The sequence below is a fragment of the Equus caballus genome, chromosome 24 (genome assembly GCF_041296265.1).
Source record: "Equus caballus isolate H_3958 breed thoroughbred chromosome 24, TB-T2T, whole genome shotgun sequence".
Taxonomy (NCBI): Eukaryota; Metazoa; Chordata; class Mammalia; order Perissodactyla; family Equidae; genus Equus; species Equus caballus.
The window spans coordinates 16654562-16682289 of NC_091707.1; the positions used below are offsets into that span (position 1 = coordinate 16654562).

Genomic DNA, 27728 nt, shown 5'->3' on the forward strand with positions numbered 1-27728 from the left:
ATTCATCCAACAGATTCATTCGACAATACATATTGAGTTCCTCCTACTTGTCGGAATGCTATATTAGTGATTGGACATAATGTGTTGAGTGAAACAGGGTATGATGAAAAGATCAGACTCTTCTAATATAGACTAAGAGTTCAGGGAAGTCTTCTCGCGAGGCACTAACATCTGAGCCACGATCTGAAGAGGGACTGTGAGAAGACAGGAGGGGCTAGAAGGTACTATTGGACTGCATGTGATGAGGAAAGGAGATTAAAGGCAGACGGTGTAGACTAGCTGGCCTTGAAGACTGGAAAGGAGAAGAGCTCTGACATGGTAGGAGGCATGCGGACAGTTCATATTTGAATTGTCACAGTTTTAGAAGGATCACATTACTTAGACTTATTATTCATAACTACATTCCTTGCCACTCCCCTCCCCTTATCTTTTTAATTTGTTACTGTCGTTAGAGTCGAGTGAAGGTTAAATCGAAACACATCTCATTTTGGCATGAATAATTCAGCTAGGATCTTCGTAATTTGAAGTGTACTCATTTGAAAGTTTATCATAAAGCTTAATAAGGTAAATTGAAAGGATTATGAATTGCTTTTTTTCCTGCTTTTTTCTTTGTATTTCAGTTATCCATCACTTCTCAAGTTCAAGAGCTTCAGAACTTGTAAGTACCATTTCTCTCGTTTACTGTTAATGTCTCTTTTCCACAAGTTAAATACAATATAATGAAAATCATAGCTGCTTTTTATGTGATTTCAAGTAATATTTTAGAGAATATCAAATTCTGTCACCAAAAGGCCTTAAGGTTTTAAGTTTTTCATTAGGATTTAACCTATAGGTTTTTGATGGGAAGGGGATAGAGTGGAAGTTTTATTTTTCATGATTTGTAATCTGGATATGACCTTAAACTGAGATGTTGCTCTGTGCCCATTTTGATAGCCACTGTGAAACCGGCTCTGTATTTCATACCCAAACCAGTTGTGCGAAGCTGTCTGAATTTGCTGGTTGACGTAAACAGGGTGGCGTGGGGTGAGGGAGAGGCCCCTGGTTCTTCAGTGACAGAGGGGACTGTTTTCTCTGCTCACCCTACACTGCTCAATTTGATATTTCCGAAATCTTGTGTGCCTTTATACTTGACATATTTATATTTTAGTTTGTTTTAATCAGTTTGGGCTGTGAGTAGCACCTAAAAATACTTGTCCAGCTTTCAGTTTGCTTTGAATAGTCATGTAACATTTTCATTGATAGTTCTTGTTAACTTACTGTTAGGTTAAAAGGAAAGGAGGAACAGATGCATGCCATGAAGACTCTTTTAGAAGAGAAGGAGAAGGACCTAGCCAAGAAGGGAAAATGGTTACAGGTGAGAAGTTAAAAACAAAAGGAAACACCTTGTTTATACTTGAATGTCAATTTAATTCATACCTTTTTTTTTTTCCCCAGGATCTTCAAGAAGAAAATGAATCTTTAAAAGCTCATGTTCAGGAGGTAGCGCAACATAACTTGAAAGAGGTATCGTATAAATGTTATCAGCATATTACATAAAAAAAAGGGAAATCTTTATTTTACTAGAAAGTAAAGAATTAATATGTTCTTTCAGTTTCTTTTCTATAAAAATTATTATTGTACCATAGTTTTGTTGTTTTTGATAGAATAAGTTAACTTTTTTCCCTGTCAGGTCTATTACTGCCTGATTTGTCAACCTAAGCCTAAAAGCATTTCCTATCTTTACTTTTTCAGGTGGACTCTTAAGCTCATCCTTGTGTCTGTGTTTAATTGGTATATTAATCTGTAATCCTTTAAGAAATGGATATTAAAAATTAAGTTAAATAAAGAAAATTCATTGTCTTTCTTTTATAAATGGCCCAATCTTAAATTTGCCACATATAATTATGTTTTTATTGTATTGGTGAGTGATTCTATGTATATGTATATATGTTGTAGTTCCTGCTATTTTTTGATGTTAAAATTAAAACTGTGCATCTGTTTTTTAGGCATGTTCTGCATCACGATTTGAAGAACTTGAGACTGTGTAAGTTTCTAGCCAGCATTTTAAAGAGAAACTTGTCATTGTTTTCCAGAGTGAGCTTGAACATTACGATGAGTTTCTTCTGCATCGTTAGTTAGCTTTCTTGTTAAGGAGGAGTTGTGGTCCAGAGGCAGACGCGCTCCGTCTCTGTTTGCTGGAATAAACGGAGGCCATTGGAGTGCTTTCAGTGGCCTGGAGGCTCGGCCCTTTCTAAACCTCTCCAGCCCATTGTCTGAAATAGTCTTTCTGCTGAAACTGGTTTTATTTGTTTGCTTTTTAAACAAATTATGCAATTATTGTAAAGAGAGATTAAATTTGTTTCAAATTAAAATCCTTTTAGTATTTGAAAGAATAACATCTCTGAATTAACCAGAAGATAATCTTAGCCATAATCTCGATGATGAATATTGAATCTTTCTATAAAAGTAACTTGCTTTTTGGGGAAAATAGTGTCTGTTATCATCTCAGTTATGCTGTGCTGAATAGTAAAAATATTGAATCTGATCAGCATAGGAGTTAACAGTCTTTGTAGATGTTTCTCCTAAAACATTTTTTATCCTATAAAGTCTGTTTTCTTAAGCTATATCAGTCTGCAGTGGTGAGAACAGTGTCTGGACTTCCTCTTTTTGGTCCCTATACAATTGCCTTTGAGAGATTTTGCTTTGATGTGATGCCATCAGTCTTTATTGATGTTTAAGAAGTGGCCTTTTGAAGCTGTGTTTTTAAAATTAAGATATTGAGGATATTTATTAGGTGATTGTCTTTATGAAGACAAAAGGGATGTCTGTTTTTGGCAGTAAGATTGCTCATTTGTACGACTAATTGTTTATCTAGTGGACGTTGTTTAACTGTTGAGGTGCTTTTGTCTCATTTGTTAATAGAAAGCTTAAAGACACATTTGTGGCCTATCTGTAGTAATTATATAGATCATTAAAGTATGTGATTTGACATTTATTTTACCTCATATTCTTTTCTTTTTTTAATTAATAGAATTTTTTTGGTGGGGGGATCAGTTTTAGGTTCACAGAACAAATTGAGAGAAAAGTACAGAGTTCCTCTATACCCCCTTCTTGCATTTCCCTTAGTTACATCTTGCATTAGTGTGGTAAATTTGTTACTAACTCATCAGCCAATATCGATATACTGTTATTACCTAAAGTCCAGTTTCCATTAGAGCTCACTCTTTGTGTTGTGCATTTTATGGGTTTTGATGAATGTATAATGACATGTATCCCTCATTACAGTATCATAAAAATTAGTTGCACTGTCCTAAAAATCTCCTGTGCTCCACCTATTCATGCCTCCCTGCCTCCAACCACCCCCTCTCCCAAATTCCTGGCAACCACTCATCTTTTTACTGTGTCCATAATTTCGCCTTTTCCGGAATGTCATATAGTTGGAATTATATAGTATGTGGCCTTTTCAGATTGGCTTCTTTCACTTAGCAAAATATATTTAAGGTTTGCTGGGTTTTTTCTTTTCTTTTTGAGGAAGATTAGCCCTGTTCTAACATCTGCTGCCAATCCTCCTCTTTTTGCTGAGGAAGTCTGGCCCTGAGCTAACATCCGTGCCCGTCTTCCTCCACTTTATATGTGGGACGCCTGCCACAGCATGGCTTGATAAGCGGTGCCACGTCTGCTCTCAGGATCTGAACTGGTGAACCCTGGGCCGTCACATCAGAATGTGCAAAACTTAATGGCTGCACCACTGGGCCGGCCCCTGGGTTTTTTCATTTTTTAATCCCATTCTTCATGTATGCTGTTTAATGCAGACCTGTAAACATCTTGAAATTCTTTCTAGATTAAGGTAGGGTGAAAATCAGCAAATACTTGAGAGCCTGTTATCTGCCCTCTGGCACTGGGAATACTGAAATGGCTCATGGTTTCCTGCCCTGAGGAAATAGACAGTTAAACTGATCCTTTTAATAGTGTTAAGTGTTAATGCTAGAGGTCTGTTGCTTGGGATGACAAGGGCAATTGGGATTCACTTGGACTAGATATAGTAAGACTTGTGTTAGATAAGGGTGAACCAGGTTAAATAATGTATAGCATCTATTCAGCAGAAAGGATTGGGCATATTGTAGGCTCCAGGGTCAATCAAGATGGCTTTTATTTTAGATTTTTCTCTTAGATAAAACCATACTTCCTTAAGAAATGTTAAGTAGGAAATAAACTAGAACAGTTTTAGGATGTACTGGACTTTGAGTTGAATGATTCTGGAAATACTGTCTTTTAAGACAAATTTTTTTTTTTTAATTTTCTTTTTAAAGATTTTATTTTTCCTTTTTCTCCCCAAAGCCCCCCGGCACGTAGTTGTGTATTTTTAGTTGTGGGTCGTTCTAGTTGTGGCATGTGGGATGCCATCTCGGCATGGCCTGACATGCTGTGCCATGTCTGTGCCCAGGATTCGAACCAGCAAAACCCTGGGCCGCCCAAATGGAGTGTGCAAACTTAACCGCTCGGCCACAGGGCCAGCCCCTAAGACAAATTTATAAGTTGATGTGATGTGAGGAGAAAGAGCTGATAGGCGTTGGTTCTGCTGTCTTTTTTCCTTAGAGATATTGCAGTCTGGTTGTCCTTTTTTATGTATATAACTAAATATAAAGTCTTTGTAAAAATTCTAGGTTGAAAGAAAAGGAAAATGAAATGAAGAGAGTAGAAACTATGCTAAAAGAGAGGGAGAGTGATCTTTCTAGCAAAACAAAGTTGTTACAGGTGAATATGTTTACTTAAAATTAATTATTGTGTGAATTATTGTTTTTGCATGTTTTAAAACAATTTTAACTAGTATGAAAGAAAATAGAATCCAGATTGACTTTCCCTCCTACCCACATACTGGATCTCATTCCGCAGAGATAAGTACTATCAAGTGTTTATATATCTTTTTGAGAAGTGTCCATGCATAAGATGTGTGTGTGTATACTTATTTTTTTAAACATACTGTGTTTAACCATACACACTTTTGTAGTTTGCTCCCCTCTATTGATAACGTTTTTGAGATCTTTCCACATAAGCACATTTCTATCTTTAACTTTTCTTTTTCCCTTGGTGCAGAAGATTGGCCCTAACCTAACATCTGTTCCCAGTCTTCTTTTTGCTTGAGGAAGATTCTCTCTGAGCTAATGTCTGTGCCAGTCTTCCTCTACTTTCTATGTGGGTCGCTGCCACAGCATGGCTTGATGAACAGTGTGTAGATCCGTGCCCAGGATCTGAACCCGTGAACTCTGGGCCGCTGAAGTGGAGCACGCCAAATTTAACTGCTATGCCACAGGGCCGGCCCCTATACCCTTATAAAATTATCACTATTTTAGAATTCTCCTGGCTTGTGTGATATGTTTCAGAAGTTTTGTAGAAAATAAAAATCTCTGTTCGGGTATTCATGTTTAATTTGTTTTTTAAATAGGAGATACAAGATGAAAACAAATTGTTTAAATCCCAAATTGAGCAACTTAAGCAACAGAACTACCAACAGGTAGGCACTAGTAGCTGGCTTGCCTTTTATTATGTGGTAAAAAATCTGTGACTGCCTAAGTGTTCTTTACCATTTGCCTTTTCATTGAGAATAAGGTATATGTTGTTTTATTTATAAATGTTTATCAAATTTCCAAAAAACAAAGTAATTTGCTATGCCATATCCAAGATAAAATAATATACAATCTATAAAGTACCCACAAATAATATCAGTGTCTATATTCCAGGTCTGTTACGTATTTGTGTGTATGTTTTCAGATCCTCTAAAATGCTTTTCTTAGCAAGTCAGAATCCTGTGGAGGTCAGTGTAAACACGTGTGTGTCCTCCCTCCCTTCCCAAACAGAACATCCGGCATCGAAGGGAAGCTGAGGGATGTGTAATGTTAGAAGTAGTAGTTTACCACTATTGAAAACAATTTTTAAGGGAAAACTCTGCTTGCTAAATATAAAAAAATAATGTGCTTTTAAAAGATGTTACCAAAATATTCTTTATTTTATGAATGTATATGGGTAAATTAGAAAGTGTTTTGAGGGGCAAAAGAATGTGAGTCCTTGTCAACAAGAAGCTCTCGGTAGTTGAGTTTGGGAGGTTGTAGTCAAGGAGTAAAGACCATATGTGAAAGGCTATGTGCTGTTACATATTATGGAAAATTAACTTTTTGTTACATGCACGTTAACTAACTTTTCGTAGTTTTTCTTTTGACTTAATTTATGATAGTTTTTTGACTTTTGAAAGCTTAATGTAGTCAGATATGAATTATACAGTATGAAAATTTAAGATATTAATTCAGTGCTTTGCACACGTAGGAAATTAGTAAATCCTTGTTAGATGAAGATTTGAAGTATGTAGTGATAGTGAAGGGTTGATTAGCACTCAGTACAGTTTATAAATTTGTCAGTGTTTTTATTAGAATTCCTTGGTGATGGGAATATAGAATATATGGTATTTTTACCTTTGGTGTTGTCTTAATTTATATCTGAGAAGAGTTTTAATCTTTTGAAGTCCTTTGGAGAACTTTATTTTGAAATAACATTTAACTCTTTTAATAGGCATCTTCTTTTCCCCCTCATGAAGAACTATTAAAAGTGTAAGTAATAATTTTGATTCACAGTTTGGGAAGTGATAACTGTTTTTATGTGCTAAATGGTGCTCAGAAAAGCAATTTAATGTAACTGCAAATGGTCACCTAATTTTTACAGTTCTATTTAGATTTCTTGAACTGCCCCTCCATAGAGCTTAGCTGTGCCTTTGAGCTAATGTACTTTTTTATGGTATTTGGATTTCTTTGAATATTTTGTTGAGGGAGATTTTGATTTTTCAGGCATTCAGAAAACATCTAATCAAATTAAACTGTACTTTGAAGGCTTTACTAATTTATCTTAAATTATTTCAGTTCTCCTCCTGGTATTATGGAATTGAATTATGCAAATTTTGGTTTAGTGTCTGCATTTTTAAAAAATCTCATAATCTTTATGGTGATGGTTCTTTTTTTTCTTTTGATGAGGAAGATTGGCCCTAAGCTAACATCCATTGCCAGTCCTCCTCTTTTTCGCTTGAGGAAGATTATCCCTGAACTAACATCCAAGACAGTCTTCCTCTGTTTTGTATGTGGGATGCCACCACAGCATGGCTTGATGAATGACGTGTAGGGTCTGCACATGGGATCTGAACCCGTGAACCCCAGGCTGCTGAAGCAGAGCATGTGAACTTAACTACTACGCCACTGGGCCAGCCCCTGGTTGCTGCCTTTTAAGGAGACTTGTTTTTACTGAAACATTTTTCTTATATTGTTGGCCTGTATTTTTCTCTAAGAGGCTACCTTTAAGGTCATTTCAGATAAGTAGGTATGTTTTGACCTGTTAAATGTCAGCTACAGTAAGTATATTAGGTGATACAAGTAAGCTAAATGTCCTTCCATCTTGACTTGTTTCTAGAGTTAGTGATTTACTAATTTAGAATTATTTACTGTTCAATTGAGTCTTGAGTTTGACTATGTAGAACAAGGCTCAAGAAACTTTTTCTATGAATGGGCTGATAGTGAATATTTTAGGCTTTGTGAGCCACATAGGTCTCTGTTTCATACTGTTTTCTTAAACAGTCCTTTAATAGTGTAAGATTAGCTCTTGGCTAGAGGGCCGTACAAAAACTGACTGTGGGTTGGGCCCAGAGCCCTAGTTTGCCAACTCCTTATATAGGACCTGATTGTTAGGGAAGAGCTGTTTGTAATTTAACTGTCTACCCAGGCTGCTCTCAAGTGTAACGGAACTGAATTGTGAATTTTTGCCATTACTTTCTGCATTTCTGGGAAATAACTAGCTCATGAGATGGAACCAGAAAAACATGAATCCTGAGACTGTTATGAAAATGACGAGAATACCTACCTCACCTTAATATCTTACTGTTGTTGGGGGTTAGCCGCTTGAAGAAAGTCATAACTGGTTTCATTACCTTCTGGAAAAAGAAGAATGTACTTCCGGGAGAGCTTCTACATCAGTTTCCACTCTTCCAAAAATAGCTGCTTGATTGCCTCAGATAAAAATAGGAATACCTACTTACAGCAGTTCATGTATTCATGAACTGTTTCTTAGGGGAAGATTTCTCTTTAGCACGATTGTCAGCATGTCATATTGTAAAAATTTATTTAAAAAATCATTTCTGAAAATAAAAATTCATAGATGGGCTTTCGTGATAACAGTAGCTAAGCTTAAAGAGTTTGCTTGTCAAGTTAATGCGTTTTTCAAAGCATCATCTACTTGCTGTTTTTATTTTGTGGTAAAAAATATTGTATTCACTGTTTACCTAAAATACTGCTGTATGTATCCATGTTTTGGTTTAGAATTTCAGAAAGAGAGAAAGAAATAACTGGTCTCCAGAAAGAATTGGCTTCTTTGACAGACGCTGTTGAACACCAGAGGAAGAAAAACAATGTGAGCAAGTCTTTATCAGAATGAAGCTTTTCTTTTTATCGCTTCACTGAAGTAGCATGGTTCAGAATTTCTTTTTTAGCCTGCTTTTACTTTAGATTTCTTCTTAATCTTGTAAGACAGTACTGTTTTGTGTGTAGCTTTTTGGGGTAATCATTTATTGGAGAGCAGATTTTTTTAATGAATAAATGAAAAGACCAATTTGTACACTTCTGAATATCATTTTAAATGTCAATGCTATAATTATTACAGCTTCAGTTTTTTTACTAGAATACAGTTGACTTTCTGTTGAACTTTTATTTGGAAAAATTATTCTTTCATGTCAGTATGTTAAAATGGAAGGCGTTTCCTCTTATTTTGATTGGGTTAGCCATTTTGTAAACTAAAAGTATGCCAGAATTCAAACTCGGTTAAGTGTCTTTCAAAGACTTCTGGAGCCTCCCTCTTTAAACTGAGAGGTGGTTCAGATTTTGATAATTAAGCATGGTAGAGGCCTCAGAACCTGAATACATTTATGCTGGAATGGGTAGGGATAGTGCCCTAAGCAATATATTCTAGTACTTTTACTGAATAGACGAATAGTGAATTTAGGTGAATTTCTTAAATTCTCTCTGACCAGAAGGTGCCACCTGTAAATAGAATCCAAACATTCTTGCTAGAGAATGAATTTTTGACACCAAAGTGTGACTTGCTAAGACTTGAGCAAAGTTAAAAATGTTATTGATATCTAAGGGGATATTCATAGTAAATTGATAGATGTTTTCTAATGAAAGTTAAACTTTCGAAGTTTGCGTTAATTTGTTAATTTAACAAGTTGACATGTTCCTGCACCCCTGAGTTTGTCAAAATTAGGTATGTGAATTGCCCTTTGTGTGTTTGTGTAACACTACTAACAACATCGCAGTTGGCCACAAACCCTGAGGTGAATTTGCCAATATACTGCTAACGTCCTGACGGTGTTTTATTATTGGGATTCTGAGATAAAGTGGACATAATAATGCCAGTATAATGCAGGAGGCAGTGAAGTGGTGAGGAGAGCCAGGACGCTGGAGGCCCGCAGACTGCGGCGTCAATCCATTCTAGGTCTGCCACTTCATTTGCTGTGTGGACTTGGCCAGATATCTTAACCTGCTTGAGCTATGGTTTCCCATTGATAAAATGGGAATAGATACTTCTTAGGGTTGTTGGGAGGATTAATCAGAATTTATATGAGGCGCCAAGTACGGCGTTAGGCACTTAAGTAAGCATTCAATAAGTGGTTATTATTGGCTTTTTATTTTTTGTTTTTAATCCGAAGAAATCTGAAGAAAGATTGAAATATTGCAGATTGTCCTTATTTGTATTCGCTAATGAAATACTGTTAAAATAGATCTTTTCAGATCTCAGTTTCTTGTGACCTCTGTCTCTCTCCCAAGAGGACGTGTTTTATAGCCTTCCAGCCTCCCTGGGTGCCTCAGTCAAGTAGCTCACACAGCTCCTGTCAGGTTGCTTTATGGCACATACATTTGACCGTGCCAAGAAAGGTCGAGAAGCACTGTGAGTTAACTGTGTCACTCCCAGGTAGACTTGAAGTGTGTTAACTCAGTAAAACATACTTAGAGAAACCATGTTGTGCTGCACTGGGAAGTTCACAAGTGATCCTAGGCCTTGTTTAAAAATCCCCTGTGAAGCTTTTTGCAGTGCTTGTGTATTTGCTCTGTCCTCAGGCCTCTAATGATCTGTGTACTCAATCATATTTGTAATCTTAGTTTGTGTATTTACTTTTGAATGCTTTCTTCTTTGTTACATGTGCACAGTAATTACTTTAAAGCTGACTTTTTGGTGTGTATACTAAAACATGGGAAGTGGGCATCTTTATTTTCTCATTCAAACTTCTAAACATTGCTTTTTATTTTTTTGCTAATATACATATTTTCCCATTGAAATAATTTTGCAGTAACCAGCATTTAAATGCAGTGCAAAATACTGATGAAGTAAAAAGCAAAAATCTTTCAATATGGATAAACTGAAATCATTTTTTCTAAAAATGATTAGGACCTTCGGGAGAAAAACTGGGAAGCAATGGAAGCATTGGCATCAACTGAAAAAATGCTGCAGGACAAAGTGAACAAGACTTCCAAGGTTGTAATGCTAACTCCTGGAAACAATGCACTGAACAGAGAAAATCTGCAGCTTGTCTTAGAATCAGACTAAAGCGTTTAATTTTACTGCAATTTAAATATAAAATCTCCTTACCATCCACATTTATCATCTCCATCATCTCTGCTTTTTCCTCTACTCTCTGAACTTTAATTTTGGGCATGCTGGTTTGTTGTGACTACCTGATTGTTTGAGCTTCGGTGATTACTGCTTTAAGCTGCAGAGTCTTAGGAGAACTATGCTGTCCATGGAAGCTCTTCTTAGAGCCAGGGTGCCTCTTGGGGTGGTTAAGAGAGCTTCGATGAAAACTCTGAGCCAAAAACCTCTAGCTGAATTAACAAACACATTCGAATACCTAGGATGTACTTAGGATGCACAGTGAACTTGCCTAGGTTCTTTGGGGGCACACCAGGATAACTCAGACATATGTCTTAAAATATGTATGAAATGTACAGGAAATATGTCTTAAAATGTACAGGAAAAGGATCAATTCTAGTTATGTTCTTGGAGATGGTTCCTTAAAAGAGGTGGAATTAAAATTAAACTTTAGGTTTTGAATCGGCTGGAGAGTAATGATGCATGTGTTATGTTTAGTATGGAATATCAGTAGAAGGGATAATTCTCTTGACCAGAGTATGTAAAGTACTCCTGAAACATATATACCCCTCTACTTTCAAATGATAAAAGATAAGCTTCCTGTGTTCAGGTTGTTCCGTGGGTTTAAAGGTTTCTAATGAATTGTAAATTGAGAAGTTGTTTTTAATGATTAAGAGAAGTGACAGTGCCAGTTCAGTCAAACATTTTGAAAATTCCTACCAAGAATTAGTGTGGAACAGGAGTGCTGAATTTTGCAGATGGGTTAATAAAGTTCATTAATTATGTGCCTCAATCAGCATTCTGTAAGCATTTTGCATGCCAAAGTAGTAACATTTGAAGGACTTTTTTTTTTTTTAGCAAAACAGTTTTTACAAATTTTTTTAATGAAGTATATGTTTGTAGTTATATTTTCTTTAGTGTAATGGATTTGTATTTACTTAAATACCTATTCGCCTGGCTCTAATTTTCACTAAAATCTAAATTTGAGACAGCTGGCAGATACTAGGCCGGATTGGATATTATTGTTTCATTGTAAGTGGTTGCAGTCAGTTCTGTCAGCAGTGAGGGTTCTGGTATAGTTTTTGGGTGTTTCTGTAACTTCATTTTTCACTGTTAAGAGCTACGTTTTAACTTTTATTTTGTTAATGAGACTGGGTATCTAGGAAGTGCTAATCTCTTAATATTGTGCCATTCATGCAAGAAGTTATATGCCACCTGTCATAGGCATTCTTGCATATTATGATTCCAAAAGAAAGCTAGAATTTGTCCATGTTGTGTCATGTGCTTGGTGATGAGTTTAAGAATTTATCCGTATTTAAAAACTCATCACCAATGATGGCTTCTTGCGTAGCTAATAATCTACAGAGAATAGAATTTAGTCTCTCTCTGTTTTAGTGGAATTTAGATGGTCTTCAGCCTAAGTGTAAAGTGATGTTGATTGACCTAGGACCACAAGTTGTGTTGTAAGGAGTAAATATTCCTCAGGAGCTACTATAAATGACAGGTTCACACAAAATATACTTCATGTATACTACACTTAGATAAAGATAGTAAGGAAATTATAATAATTTTCAATATTAGATCTTTTCCAGGTGTTGAATTGGAATGGAAATTGCTATCCACCACCAAACTACTATGTCAAGTGAAAAACTTTTAGCTAAAATTCTTAGTATAGAATAAAAGTAACTTCTCATCTTTGTGCCTCTTGGTTACAAGTTAGACACGTTTCCTTTAGTGGGTTTCTTTTCCACTTGAGCAATTTTCAAAGAAGCTTCTGTTCCAGTGTCTCTTTTCCTACCTGATTTTATGTAAAGATTGCTTTTCCACTTCTGTGGTCAGATGATAAAGTTAACCTCGTAATTATCTCTGAATTAGCACTTAACCACCTTCCCTGAATGAGTATTCCTTATTTTATGCAGTTATATGGGTATATTCCTGAAAAGCAGTGGACTTTATTGAATTACTGAAAATATTGAATTACTGAAAATACTGCATTAAAACATCTATTTTGGGGGTGCACCCTGGTGGCCTAGTGGTAAAGTTTGGCGCACTCTACTTTGGCAGCCCAGGTTTGGTTTTCTGGGCGTGGACCTCCACCATGCGCCTGTCAGTGGCCACGCTGTAGTGACGGCCTACACACAGAAAAGGGAATTTTGGCAGCGGAATTTAGCTCAGGGTGGGAGTCTTCCTTAGCAACCCCCCCCCCCCCCCCCGGCAAAAGTCTATTTTTAAAATCCTGAATAAAGTAACACCTTTTTGTGTGAACAGAATGATTTGTGTAACTTTAGATTTTCATGTTATTAGGTTTTCTTAAATTGAAGTGTGTGCATCTTAAATCTGTAATAGATTTCAAAGATCACATTTAAATGGTGGGGGAAACAGGGTGGACACCTTGCTAGCTTGCTTGCCTTCTTGTCACCTGTTGAACTTCATAAGTGTTGTTTTGAGGTGATTTTCTTGGCTTGGTTTAGATGTGCATTTTTATAGGCGTCATTTTGTTTTTTATCTTGTAGAGATAGTTTGAATATTATATTTTTATTTTGCCTGTAATCCTTACCCTAATTTTGACAAACCATGGTTTTGAGTTAATAATTGACATACATTAGAGTTGGATTTAAAATCACCAAATTTAGACACGCATTTATAATACTTACCTTTAAATTTACAGCTAACAGAGTCCACACACAAGTGTCAGAATTAGTCTTGTTGCTGCTTGGCATTGGGGAAGTAACATGCCATCAGGCTGTCCTTTCACTTTCCTCTTTTTCCCATGTATACCACTCATCAAATTTTGATGGTCTGTTTTTTTTTTTTTTTTGCTTTGTTTAGCATAAGTAGCTTCACCTGACCTTGAAGCTAGAAATATGAAACTGGCCATTTTAATCCCTTGGCATTAATGGTCCATCAGTGATGCATTTTTTTTGTAGAGAGATTTGCCAGCCAGTGAGCCTCAGTTATGTTGCCCACGTACATATTTTTTGCATGTAGTTTGTTTTAGCTGTAGGAAGTGTTTTCGGATTTTTTTTGTCTTTGATTTTGTTGTTTTTTAAATTGTTTCTGGAGAGGCAAATCACTTGATTTCTAATGGTAAGGAAAATGTCCATATTGTGAGATATTGCCTTGGCTTGATTGACATAAGATATTATTTGTTATTTAGGATGCTTTAGAGATTTTGCAGATTTTTTCTTATGGATGCATTTTGATATTTTAAAATGGTAAATTTTAACATTCATCAGTATTAAGATGAATTTTTAAAATCCTATGACTTTTTCCTCCTTTAGAACTTAAAAGACCGTAGGTTTTTTTTTTTTAAATCTGTAATCTTGTAAGTTTGATTTGGTTCATCTTCTGCTTTAGGAAAGACAACAACATGTGGAAGCAGTTGAGTTGGAAGCTAAAGAAGTTCTCAAAAAATTGTTTCCAAAGGTGTCTGTCCCTTCTAATCTGGTAAGATCGATTTATTATTTTTTAGACCGTGACATCTTTGTCATTATTCAAGGACATTGTGAGTCAGCAGCCTGGGCACTCTGCACCTGGTTCCAGCAGTGTACCACTTGCTTACTCATCCCGTTTTAACCTAGGGTGCTTGTGAGTGGTGAAAATCAGTAACTTGGTGCAAAACTCATTTCTCTTTATTCAGCTGTTACTTTTGTTATATTCTACAAAATTTACATGGTAGACATTTTATTCAGAGGATTATAAACGTCATATTTGGGAAAGAAATGTCTCTTAATGGTTAATAAACTGATAATGTTCTTAATGGCTTTATTCAAAGTAGAACTTAAAGCGATGGCTTCTTAGTTTTAGGACACTTTATTTTTTAATTAAATATATTTAATAATATGAACCAGGCTTTTTTCATTTCAAAACTCAAGATTTTGGTCATCTGTTAACTTCTTCAAGCAAAGGTCTTGAAGATAAAATAGAACAACTTGCTTTACTTGGCTTGTGTGTGTTTTAAGTGGGAGAGAAAAGTTGATTTGATTCAGAGAAGAAATACAGTGAATATTTGAGGGCAGAGAAAGCCATTGAGTGTTCATGTAGTTTCCTAAAATGGGGGAGTCCGCCTTTTTTTATTTTAATGGAAAATTATATACATACTCAAAAATAGAACAGCGTATTGAGCCCAGGGTATCCAGTATCCCTCTTCAGCAGTTAGCAGTATATGGCGTGCCTTGATACACAGTCTTCTTCTGCCTCCTGTCCTGCATTTCCTAGATTATTTTGAAGGAAGTCAGACATCAGAATATTTCATCTGTAAATATTTCAGTAACTATTTCTAAAAGATAAGGATTCCTTTAAAGAAACTATTACATTAAAAAAAATCCTTAGTTTCATACACCTAGTCGATACTTGTATTTCTCCAGTTGTCATATAAATTGTCATTTTAATGGAATAAAAACTACTTACTTGGGTCCTGACTAAAACAGACTACCATAAGGTCAACATGTGATTGGTTTAAGATATCTCTTAGATCTTTTACTTTTATTTAATTTTTTTTTTTTAAAGATTGGCACCTGAGCTAACAACTGTTGCCAATCTTTTTTTTTTTTCCTGCTTCTTGTCCCCAAATCCCACCCCGTACATAGACGCATATTTTAGTTGTGGGTCCTTCTAGTTGTGGCATGTGGGATGCCGCCGCACCGTGGCCTGATGACGGTACCATGTCCACGCCCAGGTTCCGAACCGGTGAAACCCTGGGCCGCCGAAGCAGAGCTGGCGAACTCAACCACTCGGCCCCGGGGCTGGCCCTCTCTTAGATCTTTTTATTCCACAGGTTCCCTTCTTTTTGTCAGCAAACCTTCCTCCCTCTTTTTTTTTTTTAAGCCTGGTGGTTTCTTATGCAGTTTCCCAGTCTGGATTTAGCTGACTGCATCCCTGTAGTGTCAGTATGTTCCTTGGTCCTTTGTGTATCCCATAAATTGATAGTCAGTAGAGGCCTGATTAGATCCAGGCTCAATACTCGGGGTGGGGGTAAAATGGGGTGAGGGCAAGACTACTTCATGGGCAGTGTTGTGCCCTTCATCAGGAGGTCTCTAATGGCTGCTTGTCTTTCTTGGGCCCATTGGAGCTTATTTGAGCTGGCTACCAAATCCTTTTGACACAATACTGCTCAACTTTGGTAGCTTCTTTACTTTGTGGTGCGACCAGGTGTCGCTCATTTATTGTGTGCATTTCCTGCCCGAAACTTGGAATTAACTATTTTTCCAAGGAGCTCTTGCCTCTTCTTTCTGCGGTGCTAGGTGTGGTGTAAATAAACTTACTAGCTTGGTCTGTGTGTAGTCTGAGTTTAGCTGCTTGCTCTCTTAGATTATATCTACATATAGTCTACATTTAATATGCCCAAGAAGCAAAAATTCTTCTGTTTTCATTGTAATTGTTGAGGATACATTCAGCTTGATAGATTTAGTAGATATCTACCACTCTGGGTTGAACTGATGAAATAACTTGGGCTGGGCAAACATATGGATACGTTGTCAGTTCTAGGAACTGAGAGAAGGGGTTGCTATTCATATATTTCGTATTTTTCCTTTGTGACCATAACCTGTTTTTATTTCTTGATTTATTCATACTTTATATTTTATTGCTTAATGGAAATAAAATTTAGGGGTTTCTTTATTTGGCAGTATTTTATGAACCAAGAGAGTTAATGATTTATCATTTCTGTTCTTTTAAGATTGTGTCAGATCACCGCTATTAAAAATTCTTTTTAATGTAACCAATTCATTCTTAAGAGCAATATTACCCACCCTCAACAACCAAATCTTTTTGACCTTATAAATATTTGTAAATCATCATACGACATGGATGATGGTATTTGGCCTCTGTTCATCCACTTGTTAAAAGTTGAATATTTTTGCATGTAGTCTGTATTTAAGAAATATATTAAACTTTCTATGTACTACTTAGGGTCTAGCATTTTAGGTTTGTAAAGACATGAAGGATAATCTGTTTATCTTAAGATAATAAAGCAATAATAATATAATAGTAAGACAATATAGTCAGTAGATATAAAAGGGATTTTATACGTGAAATAATTTTGTTTTTTATTGTTTTCTGTTGCTTTTTTGCTAAGCAAATCAGCATAGGAGAGATCTAAACTATATGACCTGGATGGAGTTCTACAAACTTTAAGCAACTAAATCAGTTTTTCAGCTGACTTTAATTTATATTGAATCTCAGTATTTGAAGCTAAGTAAGATTTTAATAGTATACATTTAGTCTTGGTTGAAATTTATAATGTGAAAATGTATTGTCTTTTAAATGGCGAGGCTGTTTTGACTAATGTGTACTGTGGTGTCTTGCACTATGGTATGATCTCGGCATCAGGTTTGTTTTTTATCCTTTGATAGCATACAGAGAATCCTGATTCAGCCGCATAAGTAAAGCTCTAAATTAGAGCAGTTAATAGAAATTTCATGTGCGTTCTTTTTTCTTGGATTAGACTAAACTGAAGACTTAAAAGAGGAATAAGAAGAAATTTGATTGAAAGTATCTAACGAATACTCTTTCTAAGAGGTTAAAATTCAGACAGTAAGCAGCAAAAATCTAGAATAATTTATCCTAAAATTCAGAATAGTGACTAAAACTATAAATACATGCCTTACATTTGCTAACCTGTCAGCACAAATAGAGTTTTTGTTGGTTTTAACCAAGTAAATGTTTGTATATTCTTATCATTTCTCATTATGATTTTAAAAATACTTCATATTACCTGTTTATTTTGAAGTGTCCTCAGAACCCCTGGCGCACCTTCAGAGAGTCTGAAACCCTCTGGATAGAGTGTCTTTGGTTGAGCTTCAGTTTATGAACTTAGGAGACTTAGTTTTTGGGAACTGGTTTACCTTAAAAAAAGTTTTGAAAAATTATTCATTGTTTTCTGTGTTTTAAAGATTGAATCTATTAGTCCTGGTGCTATTTAAGCGATAGAGGCTGGATTTGAGCCCAGATCTTCTACCTATAAGTTCAGAATTCAGTTGCAAATATCCTTGGTCAGGGTAAATAAGTTTTGATTTCGATTGTTGTACATAGGTATATTTTTAGTGTTTATTTTCAGGGCTGGGTTACGTACAACTCATGCAACAATTGTATTCTTCTTTGAAATTTCCAGAGGGGTGGTGTTTGTTTATGTAAGTTTCTTTGATAATCATCTAATTTGGTTATTTAAAATTTTTTGTCTATTTCATTTAGATATTTTTTGAAATTGGTTATTTTGACTTCTTCTCCTCAGAGTTATAGCGAATGGTTGCATGGATTTGAAACGAAGGCAAAAGAATGTGTGGCTGAAACTTCATGTTCAGAGGAGATAAAGGTTAGTTCAAGAGTGAAATATCTACTATATTTTAACCTATATTTAAAAAAGAAGTAAATCAGAATTTGTCTTTATGAACTTGGGAAAGAAAGGATATGTTATGAGTAGAATAATGCTCTTGAGAAAGTGTAAGGTGATTCCGTTTTCTGTAAGTGTGGGTGGGAATGCTCTAAGTCTTCCTGTAGTCGATTTGTGTACAAAGCTAATGTTTGCCGTTTCTTTGACTCTGTATCTTAATCATTTCTAAAACTGAATATTTAACTGTCTCTTACTCTCTTTTTAGCCTGGGTTTAAAAAGTAAAGATCAGTTGAGGTAGGTAGGCAGAAACTGACTGGTTTGCTAAAGCATCCCCAAATACATCATTTTAAGAGTGTTCAGAACCTGGGTGCATTTTTATCCTTGACTACTGAAATTTGAGAGATTAAACTTTCTTGAATCTCAAGTGGCATGAATAAAATCCCCTTTCCCATGTGTGTAGCATAGGCATTGTGTCCTTAGTGCACATGTGGGCCTGCTTTGATTTTACCATCCTACTTATGAGAGACAAGCCCCTTGATTATAAAGTTGTGTATTGTATTTTGTAATGAGCAGGCTTGGGGAGTTTTATTAGCAAAAAACAAATGACCAAAAAGATCATTGAACCTCTTTGGTACTTAAGAAGGTTGAAATGTAGTGTTTCATTATAAAATAGGTAGAAACCATTTGTCATACCATTAAGTACTGAAACAAATCTGAAGCACGAAACTTTCTGGTAAAACTAGAGAATTTTTCTTTATTTCCTTCTTTGCAGGTTCTAGAGCACAAGTTGAAAGAAGCCGACGAAATGCACACATTGTTACAGCTAGAGTGTGAAAAATATAAATCCGTCCTTGCAGAAACAGTAGGAAATGATTTTTAATCAACATTTTATTTTTAAATCATTAACTTATATAGTTTATGTTGGGATTAGAACATGAATTTTTCAAAACACCTGTACTTTTGTGCATAGGAAGGAATTTTACAGAAGCTACAGAGAAGTGTGGAGCAAGAAGAAAATAAATGGAAAGTTAAAGTCGATGAATCACAAAAGACTATTAAACAGGTATTTAAAAAAGATACACTGAGAGCAGCGGTTCTCAAAGTTGGGCTGTGGACCAGCAGCAGCAGCGTCGCCTGGGAACTTGTTAGTGGTGCACATTCTTGGGCCCCGCCCCAGACTTACTGAATCTGAAACTGTGGGGCCACCAGTCTGTGTTTTAAAGAGCCTCCCAAGTGATTGTGATGCCCACCCAAGTTTGAGAATCACTGTTTTAGAGTGCGACTGGAGGGTGATGATGTAAAGTGCTTTGAAAGTCATAGAGCTGCTCACTGCATGATAACATGAGGCAGAGGATTTGGGCTTCAGAGTAAGTTCTGCAGCATTGATATGTGAGCCAGGATGTAGTACTCAAGAAAAAGTCAGTCTTCCTTCTCTTCATGGGACCTGAGTGTTACTGTGCAACCTTAATTTTTGTCCTGTTTACTTGGGTACGGTAAAGAGTGCCGTCTGTTACTCACTTGTTTTCCTGGGCCAACCTGTGCAGAAGTTAGAGTTGCTGGTGGTACTCTGGGTTAATACATTTGAAGATTAATTGTTAAAAGAATGAGACACTTTTTAGCTGGGCCTAATATCATGCAAATGAGATAGATTTTGACCATAATTTAAATCAATTAAATGTGACTCTCACTTTTAAGGTCTTTTAAAAATCACTGTGGCTTTAAATGAGATTCATTTTAAAACCTCTGAAGTGTCTGATTAAAATTCTATAAGATAGAAGTCTCTATATCCTTGATGGCTTACTTGGTCATATAATTGTTTCACATTTCAGATGCAATTGTCATTCACACCTTTGGAGCAAGAGCTAGAGCGATTAAGAAGAGAAAATAAAGATATTGAAAATGTATGTTATTTCATCATTTGACTTGTAACCCGGGGATTCATTTTTAGCATTAAGGGTTGTCTTAAGATCTCTCTTGTAAGATTTCTGTTATTTACTGATGCAGTTCTTATGCCTTTAAGAATATCTTGGGTAGTGTTGTAGCTGAAATAGTTTTATATTCATAAGTGTCATAACTTTCCATTGTGGGGAAGCATCATGAGAGGAAATCTTAAATGGTTTGTTAACCTTTCCTTCTTTGTTGTGTTGCTAGCTGAGAAGAGAACGAGAGCATTTGGAAATGGAACTAGAGAAGGCAGAAATTGAACGATCTACGTATGTTACAGAAGTCAGAGAGGTACTTACAATAGAATTTTTTCAACCTTGCTTCTCGGTTTAAGTTTATAACAGTGATAAAATGTTTCAGTATAAGTTCTTTGTGGCAGAGCTTCCGAGTAGCGTACAAAAACATGGGATATCATAAGGAGATCAACTTAAACTCTAAACTTCATTGCAGCTGAAAGATCTGTTGACTGAATTGCAGAAAAAACTTGATGATTCATATTCTGAAGCAGTAAGACAGAATGAAGAGCTAAATTTGGTAAGAAGCTTCTTCTCCACTGGGCATCAATTAGGCTCTGAAAACACTTGGGTTGACATGTGGAGAGACCATCCAAACTTTTTCTCCTTGCTAACATCTTTAGCTTGGCATTTTATAAGTTTAAGATAATCTTCATATTCTGATGACTCCTAAGATGATCCTTCTTTTCTTGACTCCTAAGATGATCCTTCTTTTCTTAGCTCCTAAGATGATCCTTCTTTTCTTAGCTCCTAACAATGGCATGTTTGGCTTGCAAATCTTTTTCAAAAACATCTTCCCTGTTCTATAAAACCTGATTTCTTGAACAGTATTATTTTTGGTGAATAATGAAGTGAAACAAACAGTAAAGATTGGTTGAGTTGTGAAGATTCTCTTCTCTGAGTTACCATAGTTAACGGGACCTCTCGTTTCTAATCTGGAAGGAGATTATTGAAGTTAAAGATACATACTCTTTATTCAAGGGCAATAATCCAATCCAGCTGCTTCTTTGAACTGGTCTTTCTATAGATTGTAGAAAACAAAAAGCTTGTGAAATTCTTTATCATTAACATACCGCGTAGAGCATAGTAATCTTAAAACTATAGACCTAAAGATAAGTGAAGTTAGCCAGATGTCTTATAAAGACATAGAATACACTGTATTCCCATTCCTAAACTTCCTGGAAATTTATACTGATTATGACAGACTTAGTTGTCAGATAGATATGACTATCTTGTCAGATGTTTTGAACAAGAATCGTGTCTTTCCATGATTTAAAAATCGTTACAGCATGTGATTAGATTTCCTCAAAGTATCTGAATTAACTCTGGGAAGATTACAGTAAGTTTTCTCCTTACTCATGGTTAACCCTGCAGAGTTGGGAATTTTCTTATTAGTACTGCTGTATGTACCAAAGAAAACCTCTCAACTCATTCGTTTCTGGTTAGTTTTCTGTGTTAGGGCATTGATTTATGGGAATCAGTTTGCAGAGTAGGGCTCTATGAGATGTACCACAGAGCCCTCCACATCCACATACCCCCTCTGTGCCCCCCTTTATCTTTGAAATAAAGTTTTTATTTTATTTACCTTCGTTTACCTTAGTTGACCCATTCCCACTGCAGTGTAAGACCAGTTTTATACATGTGTTTGCTACACATTGCACAGATCAGGAATGTGATACGCCGCAGCTATAAGCCTTACTCTAGAATGTGTTTTAAAAAAATCGTTTCTAACTATGATTGTTGGAGATTTTACTTTCCAAAAAATGTCAGTGCTTGGGGGCTACCTCCAACAGTAGCATCAAACCCTCAGGATTATGCTTGAGTCTCTATTCAGCTTTGTGTTTTTGCCCCTTGTCTTCTGTCAAGAGGCCATTCTGAGTGGTTTTTGTTCTGTTTTTTTGCCTTGAGTTTGTAATCTTTATTTTAGTCTTTCTGTTTGTTTGCTCAGGAAACTGTGGTCACATTTTAAGATACATTAAAATGGTTTTGTTTGCCTGGACATACTTTGTGTGTTCCTGGGCCACAGGAATAACCTCTGTGATATGTTAAATCAGAGTTAAGTAAGGAGCAAAAGCTGAAGCTTTGGGGTATTTAATTGAATTCTCAAAATAAAATTTCCAAATGGAATGTCCCCCACTAATTCTCCTGTCAGTTGGAAATGTCAGTGTGTTATGTTCCCCCTTTGGGTCTCCAGAACTCTTGGGAATGTTATGCCTATGGGTGGAAGGCAAAAATCAACTAGGTGAGTTTAATGAGAAAGTTATTTTTTGTCAGTGTAGTTCATTTTCTTTATTCATATTTAATTGGAACAGTTATCAAGAGGAGAGGCATTATGTATCGGCACTAGAGCTTTATAGAGCTTTATTATAACTATTTTCACAAGTTGGTTATTGAGAAGAAATCTTAAGACATTTCTTATTGGTATAATTAGGCCAGTGTGGTCTTGCACTGATCTCTTTAGTGAGGTCTTAAAGATTAAATTTTTTTTTTTTTTTTGAGGAAGATTAGCCCTGAGCTAACATCGGCTGCCAATCCTCCTGCTTTTTTTTTTTTTTTGCTGAGGAAGACTGGCCCTGAGCTAACATCCATGCCCATCTTCCTCTACTTTATATGTGGGACGCCTACCACAGCATGGCTTGCCAAGCAGTGCCATGTCCGCACCCAGGATCCGAACCGGCGAACCCCGGGCTGCCGAAGTAGAACGTGTGAACTTAACCACTGTGCCACTGGGCCAGCCCTAGATTAAATTTTTGAAGTTTTCATTTTACTGGGTTTGTAATTTCTGTTCAGTGTCTTTTAGAATATTATACAATTGACCCTCTTAACTGAATTATATGGATCAAGAAAGCCTTTAAAAACTAATTAGTAAAATTTCTGATTACTTGCCTTTTAATTTAGAATAATTTAAATATGAATGAACTACTTTATGAATAGTGAATAGTAATACTTTAAAAAGGCATTTTACTGGAATTTGACTGATGGTTTTGTTTTTACATTTGCAGTTTTCTACTCTAAACTCTACTTCGTTTCCGTAGCTTTTCTTACAAGGTTTGGCTTTACAGACGGGACCCTCCACTGCTTAGCTTTCCTTTACATCTGGTGCAGCAAATTGGCTCATCTACTGTGTGTAATAACTGTTAGCTGTCTCATTGTTTCTCATTTATTCTTCAGTCCTAGCAGTCTTAGCATAATCAAATAAGGATGCAAGTTAATTGTAGTGTTCCTTTATTTTTACAGTTAAAGACACAGTTAAATGAAACACTCACAAAACTTAGAACTGAACAGAGTGAAAGGCAGAAGGTAGCTGGTGACTTGCATAAGGTAAGACTGCTTGTCCTGCAGATGCCATTTTTGCATGCTGTCTTGTGCCTTGAATCTTCAGCAGACACACTCCTAATTCTGGATTTGTTCTTTCTCATCATTAATTTGTTTATAAATTTAATCTGTTAAATAGTTACATTTTTGCAACTAAACCTTTCTTGGCTTGTTTTCCCATTATTCTCAATTTGCTTTATCATTTATCACGTTTATGTAATTGATTGCTTTATAAAGTATATATTAAATTTCAAATTTAATTGAAGTTATTCTTTTTTAAAAATTGGGTTACATCCATATACTTTTAAGTTGGGATTTGCTTATGTAGTCGTTTACAAAATATGTTTCTTTTGATCTTTATGGATCTAAAAGATACATAGACCTCTAATGTTTTAGGAATTTGTTTCTTTCATTTATTTCTTTGTGGACATACACTTTTCTTAATCTCATATAGAAATGGATGATCTTTAGGATTACATTTCTTATTCTTTGCGTTAGGTTGACAAGATATTTGTAATTCTGTTTGAGCTATTTTAACAGTGCAATTCACGTGCTTATGTCACAGCTGCTTTAGAGTATGATTGTTTTTACGGGAGATACAGTTATTAGCAAAGCAAATACATGACTTTTTTAAAATTGAAAGAAATTGTTCTGTATGATTAAAGTTTTAAATTGTTTATGCAAAAGGCTAGGAGTCCACAGTTGCTTCAGATTATTTTGGTGTTATCGTTACCAGTAGATAAAATGTGAACTGAGGAAGTTTGTTTTAGAACTCAAACTTAGATACATGCTACATTGTCAAGGCTGAGCAATCTAATTTACTTTGATATGTGATTTTAATTTGTGACCTCTGGATCAAAATATAAAACATGTGGTTTTAGCCTAGCGGTTTAGTTTCTCAGGAGGTAGTTCAAGGGTACTGAACAGGTGCTCAAAGGTATGGATAATGCCATGTTATTTATGGCGGCTAAAATGGCAACAGTAGGTGACAGTGAACTTCCCCATGTCTATATAATAGAAATACTGTGCAACACTTGATTGGAAATGCACATAAATATTTATTGACATGAAAAAAGTTAAAATACTTAGTAAAACAAACAGGTATAAAACAGCATGTATGTTAAAAGGCCATTTAGTTAAAATTTTCTGCCACTTTTCTGTTAGCCCATACATGTACAGAAGAGGAGTGTAGAGCAGGGGTCGCCGCAGAACCACACACTTGCATTGTGGTCACATAATGGCTTCTCTCACATGCTCTTTGTGTATTTGTTAGGTTAGCATAACCCTTTAAAAATGGAAAAGCTATTCTTAGCTTGTGAGCTGTACAAAAACAGGCCGTGGTCAGATTTGGCTGACCCCTGACCTAGACTAACCCTAACCTAAGTATCAACTGTGGGTATTTCTGTTTTTAATTTCTTTATACATTTTCTGTATTGTTTGGACTTTTTAAACAGTGAGCGTGTGTTTATAATTTGGTGGAGGAGGAAGCTGTTTTCATTTTGGAGAAAAACTTGAATAGATTGGCTTTACATTGTATTTTGAGAGGAGCTTTAATTCTGTATAAAATAAGTAAGAAAAATCACTCATTTCTTTCTTGCATGTGTCCATCAGTTGTCGTATTTAGAGGCCACCATATTGCTTTCCTTACAGGCTCAGCAGTCCCTGGATCTTATCCAGTCACAAATAGTAAAAGCTGCTGGAGACACTACTGTTATTGAGAATAGTGATGTTTCCCCAGAAACGGTATGCTTTTTCTTTAACCCCAGATCGCTCGGCTAGTTACCTTGTAAGTTATGTGAAGAATAAAAAATGTACAAGATTCATCTCTGACTAAAAAAATGCCTTCATAATGAGCTGCCATCAGTTATGTTGCATTCTTGACTTAAGGTCGTCTTTTCTTTAAGATATCCTATCTCTGAAATGCAGTGCTTTTATTAATGTTTGTTTTCACTTCAACTTAGTGAGAAGTTATATTAACTTAAAGGTTTGTTTCAGGAGATATTATGGTATACTGCTTAAGTGTAGACTCTGTTAGATGGCCTGTCTTTGAATCCTGGCCTACTACTTTGTAGCTGTGTGGTATTGGGCAGATTCCTTAGCCTCTCTGTGCTTTAGTTGCCACATCTGTAAATGGGAATGATGATAGTTGCTGTCTTGTAGGATTGTTGAAAGGAATAAATGAATCTCTCTGTAAACACTTAGAATAGTGGGTAGCACTTAACAGCAGTACCTAGCCACTGAGCCAGAGCTCAGTGTATGTTAACTGTTATTTTTGCTGTTGTTATGAATGTGCTCTCCTTTGGTGCCCGACACATTTTTTTCTGAAAGGAGAAATGGATATATATTTAATATTCATAGTCTAGATTTTTCTCTTTGTGGCCTAGTGACAATGTATATTAACAAAGCTTTCTTTGGTACAGGCTAATTTGACCACTAGGTAGCAAACGTGATTTCTCCATGTGGTTTTCGTTGTCGATTTTCATGCTATTTTTCAGCTTTGTTGTATTTAAAATAACAATAAAATGTTTTCTGTTTTGGGCTGCAAATGCCCTTTCCTTGTGTTGGAGGCCTTCATCTCTTCATCTTCTTTTTAGGAGTCTTCTGAGAAGGAGACAATGTCTGTAAGTCTCAATCAGACTGTGACACAGCTGCAGCAGTTGCTTCAGGCGGTAAACCAGCAGCTCACAAAGGACAAGGAGCAGCCCCAGGTAGCAGGTGAGGGCGCCTCGGTCACCGTCTGTCTGTGGTCACGCACGCCGTTTGTGTGCACGTGTGGCGCGCTCGTTGCCGGTGCGAGGGCTCCCTTGGTCCCTCTCAGGACCCCCACACGATGGCTTCAGCTTTCTTGGAGATAGATTTCCATCTTGCACGTCTTTTGGTTTCGTAGCTTGCAGGGGAAAAGGAAACCTTTTATCTTAGCTTCTCCTCACTTTGTTATAAAGCAGACTCTCTTGTAACTTGTTGGCCTAGGTTTTGTTCGTTTTCATAGTCTGCAACTGCTTCCTTAGTTTATCCCGATCTTAGTTCTGGTAAAGTACCTGTGGTTTATTTATTTTTTTTTTTAATGACTTGGTAAAATAAAGTAAAAAAAGTAACACTTTTACTGAGGTAAGATGCTGAACTGAAAATCAGGTTATCACAATTTCTTTAAATTGGAAGCTGAGTTTTATTTAATTTTGCTTATAGGTGGTCAGAGAAATCCATTTTTAACTCTTGAAGTGAGCGTCTTAGTTGAAGATAAATAAACCCATTATTAACCAAAGCACGTTATGAAATTTTATTGCCCATATTACCTGGGAAAGCTCAGATTTGTTGGCATTTAAAAATGACTTCTGTTTCAGTGGTGAATGCGGATTAATTGATTCATTGATTCCTGGGTCTTACTTGTTTTAAAAATGACTGACTTAAGTCACACTGCTTTGGGTAATTAGGATATTCTGATATGCACTGAATATTTCAGATATTCTTCTTTTGAAGCTGTTTGCTCTAAAATAATGTTGGTATCCTGGAGGTCAGTGGAGTGGCCTGTGTGACACAAAGGGACAGCTCATCAGTGGATTGTCCTTTTCCGGATGCGTGTTTCAGACTGTTAGGCTGTAAAGGCCTCGGGACAGGTTAGGAGTCCTGGAAGAGCGGGCACGGATTGCCATTGTCATTATAGGGGCATTCTGTCTACTTTCACAGAATGATCGTCCTCTGGCCTGCCTTAGTATGCGCCCTCCTTAAAATGCTATTTCAGATCAGTTACCTCTAAGAAGGCTTCCAGATAAAGCCAGCCCATTCTTTTTACCCTTCAGCAAAAATAATTATACTTTAATCGTTTATCTTTGGAAAGCTGACTTCTCGGTTGCCTGGAGTTAAACTTATGCCACATCACCCCCATTCCCCAAATTAGAGAATAACCTTGTTTCCTGCTTTGGGGAAAATCTCCTTCCCATGTCTTCAGCCCCAGTCACTTCTTCTTTTTGGAGGAAGATTAGCCCTGAGCTAACATATGCTGTCAATCCTCCTCTTTTTGCTGAGGAAGAGTGGCCCTGAGCTCACATCCGTGCCCATCTTCCTCTGTTTTATGTGTGGGACACCTGCCACAGTGTGGCTTGACAAGCACTGCATAGGTCTGCACCTGGGATCTGAACCTGTGAACCCCAGGCCACCGAAGCGGAACGTGGGAACTTAACCACTGCGCCACTAGGCCGGCCCAGTCCCACTCACTTCTCGCATACACTTCTGTTGAGTCTTGAAAACATGCTCAAATGTCTTATTTTAACCTTGTACTTCCTTCAGGTTACCACCCTAATTTCTGTATTTCGCTGTTTAACAAAGAGTCTTAAAATAAGGAATTATTCTCCCAGTAGCTACTTCTTTACTTGCTGTTCAGCGCTCCAGAGCACTGAATACTCTCCTACTCTGGCATTACTTCTCTTCCTGCCCTTCCAGGGAAACCGTTTTTTGCTGAGGTCAGTAGTGATTTCCT

General features: G+C 36.4%; 1 protein-coding gene across 23 annotated transcripts in view; it reads left to right on the forward strand.

The window, feature by feature from the left end:
• KTN1 (kinectin 1) overlaps nucleotides 1-27728 on the forward strand; it is a 101423-nt gene that overhangs the window by 69798 nt on the left and 3897 nt on the right. For 8 of the 23 annotated variants that reach the window (XM_023627778.2, XM_023627780.2, XM_023627779.2 and 5 more), the window contains 19 exons: nucleotides 621-658; nucleotides 1264-1354; nucleotides 1435-1503; nucleotides 1986-2023; nucleotides 4644-4734; nucleotides 5423-5491; nucleotides 6541-6578; nucleotides 8328-8418; nucleotides 10450-10536; nucleotides 14008-14097; nucleotides 17882-17962; nucleotides 18754-18843; nucleotides 18952-19044; nucleotides 19811-19882; nucleotides 20133-20216; nucleotides 20376-20459; nucleotides 23177-23260; nucleotides 24905-24997; nucleotides 25849-25969. In XM_023627778.2, the coding sequence (XP_023483546.1) occupies nucleotides 621-658; nucleotides 1264-1354; nucleotides 1435-1503; nucleotides 1986-2023; nucleotides 4644-4734; nucleotides 5423-5491; nucleotides 6541-6578; nucleotides 8328-8418; nucleotides 10450-10536; nucleotides 14008-14097; nucleotides 17882-17962; nucleotides 18754-18843; nucleotides 18952-19044; nucleotides 19811-19882; nucleotides 20133-20216; nucleotides 20376-20459; nucleotides 23177-23260; nucleotides 24905-24997; nucleotides 25849-25969 (1504 nt within the window). The remainder of the gene's footprint in view (nucleotides 1-620; nucleotides 659-1263; nucleotides 1355-1434; nucleotides 1504-1985; nucleotides 2024-4643; nucleotides 4735-5422; nucleotides 5492-6540; nucleotides 6579-8327; nucleotides 8419-10449; nucleotides 10537-14007; nucleotides 14098-17881; nucleotides 17963-18753; nucleotides 18844-18951; nucleotides 19045-19810; nucleotides 19883-20132; nucleotides 20217-20375; nucleotides 20460-23176; nucleotides 23261-24904; nucleotides 24998-25848; nucleotides 25970-27728) is intronic. The other 15 variants (XM_070249438.1, XM_070249443.1, XM_070249437.1 and 12 more) reach the window with 3 other exon arrangements.